The following is a 6,754-nucleotide window of genomic DNA, read 5'->3' on the forward strand; positions in this document are numbered from 1 at the left end:
AGCATATCAACAGGATGCACACTGAGGCCTACATATGAAAAGGACAATGTGGTATTTACGACATTATTTTTATTTTTATTTTTACTATGATAACAGTATGCATGTAAACGTTTAACGTATTTTACGTTTACACCTTCCAGATACTATTTGAAGTAGAAGTTTGATTTTTGTTGTTTCTTTTATTTTTTAATATAATTGGTTTTTATTTTAATTATAGAATATGATACAGTACTTTTGTCTGCTTTTACAGTTGAAGTGTAGGTCTTGCCTCTGAATATTTTGTATTTTACGACATGTATATATTTTTCAAAATCATATAAATTTTACGACGATGCAGTAGCCCCACCGTCCATGTAGGATACTCGCATTGTATTTTCTTTATTTGATTTTTAAATTTAAACAAGTCGATATACTATATATACTCGTCGGAAGACCAGACTCCAACTTGGCGGGGCTGTGGACAAAGTACCCTAGGCGGATATTTAGGACCGGATCTGAGGACCGGACCTTACAGAGGAATTTAGGACCGGACCAGAGGACCGGACCTAGGAGAATATTTGAGGACCGGACTAGAGGACCGGACCTATGGGATTATTTGAAGACCGGACCAGAGGACCGGACCGATGAGTGGAATAGAGAATTTAATGATATAGAAGTGATGACTCATCTGAAACCATAGAGACGGGTATTTCATATAACCCGATGGTACAAAAAGTCTCGTTCCACATAGGATCGTGATTAATAAATATAGCAGGCGCGCCATTCCCAATGGCACTTCTGACTGAGTTCACTTATTTCAGACTTAACACTCTTTATTAAGTGTTACCTTCGTCGAAGACATTCAATGTGAAGTATAACATATGATACTACGGTATCATTATCATTTATCCATTTATCGCCCTATACATTATGGCATTCTGTCCTTAAATATATTCTTATATTTGTGATTTGCTAGGTTGTATTTTGTCTGTATGTATCGTGAATTTCAATCTGATGGGAAAGCATTTCTCAATAACTTGTATCATGTATGGTTATGACCTATTAATACTAACTGTATCAATTATTATATCATCCTATGTTTGTGGTCTATCTAGTCATTGGAATGTCTGAATGTTTATTATTTATATAACCTCGAAATGCGTATTGTTGTCGAATTCAATGTAATGTTAGAATCTATTATGGTGTGGTCAGATATACTCTATTTAGTTTATTTAACGTTTTTAGGTCTATTTGAAAAAGGGTCATAAACCCTGGTTTAGGGTTTATGACCAATTTTATACACTTGTCAAATATTAGAACCTATGGTTCATTTTAAAATTCAATAAAGATACAACGCCTCCCCTTATAAGAGGGGAATACGTTGTGATATTGTTAACTCGCGTATCTGACTACATTTTTAACAAGATTATTAGTTGTACTTTATTGAATAAATGTGATAACCGACATAGTCTAAAGAAGACAGAATAATAACCCATATTTTTTTTCGCTAGGATGAGAGCGTCAATATCAGGACAATGGAGAAACCCTTCAAGAAGTCACATGAGAGAGGGAAATACACCCATAGGACTGTCCACGACAGACCGACAGCTGGGAAGCGAGGATAGCGGGTTCGGTAGTAGTGAACTGAGCCTACCATCATTGTTGTCAAACTCAGGAAGCGACTCCGAGGTAGGCAACGAAGCAGAAGGCCACCCAAATGAAGAAATGAATCAACCCCTATACATGAGACGGCAGAGATCAGCCAGATGGTATATCTCTAGTACAATAAATAGTGAAGAGAGACATGAATACACGAATGTGTGGAGGAGACGACAAGCAGGACCTCCAGCGAGGTTACGACGAATAGTGAATGTTGGGACATGACCATGACGAGGAAATGAACGAAGAACACTGGACAAGGGAAGTTCGCTATGGACAAGGTAAGTCTCGATGGATAACAAGGAGACGTACAACAATACACTGAAATATAGGTGGAGTCTACAGGTAGATAAGTGTTGCTAGGAAGGTGTGAACATTAGTAATGAACAAATATGAAATAGTGTACATGAGGTGTGTGATAAGGGATCAGTAAATATTAGCGGTACGTATATGGAAGTGAAGCATTGTGTATTGGCATCGTATAAGTGTAACATACGATAGCGACTAGTTATGAGCAGCATAAGTGTGGAAGTAGAGGTGTGAGAAGAATACCACAAAATTCGATATGAGACACGTAATAGCATCACATTGTGGAGCATGCGCGACAGACCAGCGGTCAGCGAAGAAGTAAGAAAAGCAAGAGATGTAGGATGGGTGCTATAGAGAAAGAATAAGTAGACAACACGTACGCTCGGGACGAGAATAGTAATAGATAGAACGAGTATGTATACAGAAGAAGCACGTGCGACCATAGGGGGAGCATGAGTCCAAAGCAAAGTGTGATGAAGGAGAGCTACTCCATGCAATTTATCTGCACGTCTGGGAGTAGGCAAAGGTAATTGAGAAGTACATGTGTGTCAAGAGAGGTGCCATCCGTTGCATATATAAGTAACAAGTAAATAGGTTAGAGATCAATTATTCTCGACTTAGACATACAAGCACTGTAACCTTACTGCAATGCCGAGCACCCGTAAGAGGAGTCGTCAGCATGGTCTGGAACCCGAGCAACATGTACGTAGTACGAGCCAACTACGAGGTTTTAAGCGTAGAACGGGCTATCTCAAGAGTGAGACCAAGGGTTGTCTGAGGACCAGCGAGGGGAGGCAGACGAACCATTTCGGGCGAATCAGACAATGCTGCAGCAAGCTCTAGTGGCTCATCAGAACCGGTTGAGACAAGGCGAGAGTTCAGCACCGCCGAGCGAAAGCAACGAGTCATCACCTCCGAGCGCCTACACCTGGCAAGGTTGTGATAGGGGACAGGAGCGTCAGAATGACGGTGGCAGGGTTCTACACCGACAAGGACAAACTCGACCTCGCCAGAAGCTCAACACGTGAGCAATGCGCAATCCAAGACGGATCAGCTACTGCAGAAACAGCAAGAATTGCTGGATAAATATGAGCAGCGGCTGCAACACCTTCAGCGGCAGGCAGAGAGACCTCGAGGAGGTTCAACCACTATTTCTCCAGATCAGGGTCAGAAGGAGAGTATTAGTATCAGTCAGCCGCCGGAACCAGTTGGGGAGAATGAACGTTTAGAGTTCATGATTCCAGACAGTGCGGCTAGATGCGGAGTCGGATACCAAGGCCCCGCCCAAGAGATGGGACCTCACGACTCAGATACACCACGGGCAGCGATCTCCCTACAAGATTTTGAATGCGCAGCAAAGAGCAGCACAAGACCCTCATGGGCCGGAGGCGCTGGATAACCATCGGGATCGATTATCCGAGACGGTTCATTCTCAGCAACAGAATCGACGATTCGAGGCGGAGGCACTACGAGACTCGATACCCGAACACACGGTGTTATCGACCCCTACGACACAGGTATCCCCACCAACGGCTGGTGACAAGGTGACCCCTCCGACACCGGAGAGTATTGCGGCGGATTGCCAAGCGCTTCATGCGCAGATGCTCCGACTATCGGATGAAATGTGCAGAGCGGTTGAGGCAGATGATCTTCCCCGTGCCGGGGCGCTGAGAGGGGTGTTAGAAACCTTACGAGCCACACGTGACTCGCGCCCCGTAACCAAGCACGAACCACGAAAACCGAGAAGCTGGCCTGAATGGCCGTCGAACCGATACCAACTACACAATGTATTAGAAAGATACTACAGGAGCCCTGGTGGAGGCACTCAAGAATGTGCAGATCTCAGGCCTAGACACGGCGTGGAGTTTGCGGTGGGTTTACAAGGTTCTGAGCCACTTCAAGGCTGAGCAGTCTACTTTAGATTACATCAAGTCCAACACCAACGTTTGGTCAATTGGACTCCAGAGTTGCAGATAACACAGATCTGCTCCCACGAAACTCAAGCGACAGTCGACCCCACATTCCGGAAGTTGGCGAAGAGACACTCTCGGGTGTCAAATGTACCTATTATGGAACAGATGACACAATTAATGGAGAATCACAGACGTACCCACGAACGCAGCCATACGGATGCGGAATTCAAGCAAAGCCTTTTGAACCACTGCATTGTGCAGTTGTTGGAAGACTCCCTTGGGTCTCGGACATATGAGCGGACGCTACAACTGCACACCAAATGGCACTTGATGGAAACTCACGAATTGTTGCAGCTTCTCAGTCCTGATATTCAAGAAGCACAGACAAGAACTACGGTGAGGATGTCGAACCGACGACCACATACCAACGATCATCAACGGGGGGATGGGACGGTAACACGTACACCACATATGACCACTCCACGAGGGACACAACAGTGGCAACAGCGCACGCAACTGTCGAATACAACAACAACACGTGGCGGGTGCCAGGCACAAGCACCACCAGGGTTGAGGCACATTCTTCGCTGTCATAACTACAGGGCAGCGACCCAGGACAACCGTGGCTCCACGTCAGAGACACGTCAACGTGGCCCAGGACCACATAGTGCAGTAACACCTTGTACAACGATAACACCATCGGTTCCACCGGTACGGAGCGCGGGAGGCGACAACACGACGCAACCGCAGGTCCATAGTCTCACAGACACGTCGGCATGGGATACCCCACCTACCGCCACGGATCTACATATTGGAGTGCTGCTTTCTGGTGATATGGGGGAGCGTGATCCGACAGGAAACGATAAGATATCCCCATAATGGTCTCCCATATCAGATTAACCTTGAGATATCAGGGTGTCTGACGATGATATAGCTTTGACGTTTGCGTATGCAGGATACTCGGTACAGGCGATAAAAGACCCACTGTTAACAGCCGATCAACGGGTGTATGTTCAAGTTCAGTTGAATGGTCGCACATTCCGAGCCCTGGTGGATTCAGGCGGAAATTGAAGTTTTATTTCGCAGACATCCGCAGAGGCGCTAGGCCTTCCGATATCTCCGGCTCCTCCTGATTCATACATTTATTTGGCGGATCAAGCGGCGCGTACTCGGCGACTGGGGACGACGAAGAGCATCCCAATTAGATATGGAACGGCTATAGCTAACGGTTCCTTGGAGCTCATGAATCTTCCGGTAGGCATCGATGTGATCATCGGGGTAGATATCATGCCGGGCTTAGGTTTATACTTAGGAGGACTACAATCTCCGTTAGTACCTATGGATCCGACAGGGTTGGACAACTTACTGAAGCCGATCACTAGACGGCAAGCCCCAGAGTTAACCGAGCCTGACGGCATCTGGGAGGATCTGAAATCAGTATTAGAGACGAATGCAGCGATTACAGATAGCACACAAGTGAGGTGGCCATACCGGTCACTAGAGACCAAGCAATGAACATGCGTCGTTCAACTAGGAACTTTGTGTCAGACCGATGGATACCATACGTGGAAGAACAGGTGCAGAAGTGGCTACGAGATTTAGTCATTATCAAGCGAACTATTCTAACTACAGTGAACCTACCACTATTAGCGGTACCGACCTTTGATAGCGAGGGTAATGTCAAGAAGGTACGAGTTTGCCTCGATATGCGAGCAGTCAATGCTCTGATCCCAGGCGACCAATTCCTTATCCCCAAGGTGAACGAGATCATATCGCGGTTACGGAGCAAGAAGTATTATACAACATTGGATATCTCAGCAGCGTATCATCGTTTACCGATTCACCCAGATTCTCAGTACTTGTTTAGCTTCACCCATGGGCGCCACCAATATTCATTTACATCGGCGCCATTCGGTCTGCACGTTCTCACCCAGAAATTCCAACGGACGTTGAGCACAATCTTGGATGGCCTCCCCGTACACCATTACATCGACGATATAGTGATAGCGGGTGACGACTATGAAGAGCATAAGGCAACGGTTACAGGGGTGATTCGCCGTCTTACATATCATAGCTTCAAGTTGAATTCTGAGAAATGTCACTTTGCGATCAGGGAGGAAATGATTCTCGGAAAGAAGGTGTCAGCAGCAGGCATTGATATTGATTTCGAGAAGCAGGCGAAGCTGCTGGATTGGCCGACCCCGCAGCGTTATAAGGATATAGCATCGGCGTTGGGTCTTGCGAACTTCCTCCACGAACATCTTCCAAATTTTGCGCACATAGTAACGCCACTCCGAGAGTTCTGTAAGCTGAAACCTAACGAGTTGATTGGGACCAGGTGGGAGCCTCGCCACGCAGAAGCGTGGGCGGCTATGAAGACGGCGGTTGTTAACGCGGTGGCTCTACAGTTCCAAGTGGAGGATATTCCCCTGAACTTGGAGATAGATGCCAGTGACTATGGCATCGGAAGGGCTTTGTTCCAGTGGGTGGATGGAAAGAAGCACTACCTTATGTTCTTCAGTAAGACTCTTAATCAGGCACAACAGAATTACGCCACGCCAATGAAGGAACTCTTGGCGCTTGTATATGGGCTTACACACTTCCGAGAATTCCTCGACGGGCAACGATTCGCATCATTCCCGGACCATAAGGCGCTAGTGTATATGAATACACATTTGAAGTTGAATCCGATGCTACAACGCTGGCACCACATTATAGCCCCGTTTAACTTCACTATATCACACATTCCGGTAGAGAAGAATGTCCTCCCTGATATGTTGAGTAGGGTCCACGAGGGGACAACGGAAGGCGATATACCAGCAGTGATGTATGCCGATTGTTGGTAACTGTTCCCAAACCACTTCACACAAGCCCAGCAGATCTTCGGCCCAATT

At 46.3% G+C, this 6,754-nt stretch overlaps 1 protein-coding gene across 1 annotated transcript; it reads left to right on the top strand.

Moving 5' to 3' along the window:
- Nucleotides 1–3,464: 3,464 nt before the first annotated feature.
- Nucleotides 3,465–4,739, top strand: SARC_08308 (hypothetical protein; the record flags this gene model as incomplete). Its single annotated transcript, XM_014297723.1, has 2 exons — nucleotides 3,465–3,831; nucleotides 3,913–4,739. Coding segments are annotated over 2 exons (1,194 nt in total), but the record flags the coding sequence as incomplete, so codon positions are not given.
- Nucleotides 4,740–6,754: the final 2,015 nt, after the last annotated feature.

The sequence above is a fragment of the Sphaeroforma arctica genome (genome assembly GCF_001186125.1).
Source record: "Sphaeroforma arctica JP610 unplaced genomic scaffold supercont1.734, whole genome shotgun sequence".
Taxonomy (NCBI): Eukaryota; class Ichthyosporea; order Ichthyophonida; genus Sphaeroforma; species Sphaeroforma arctica.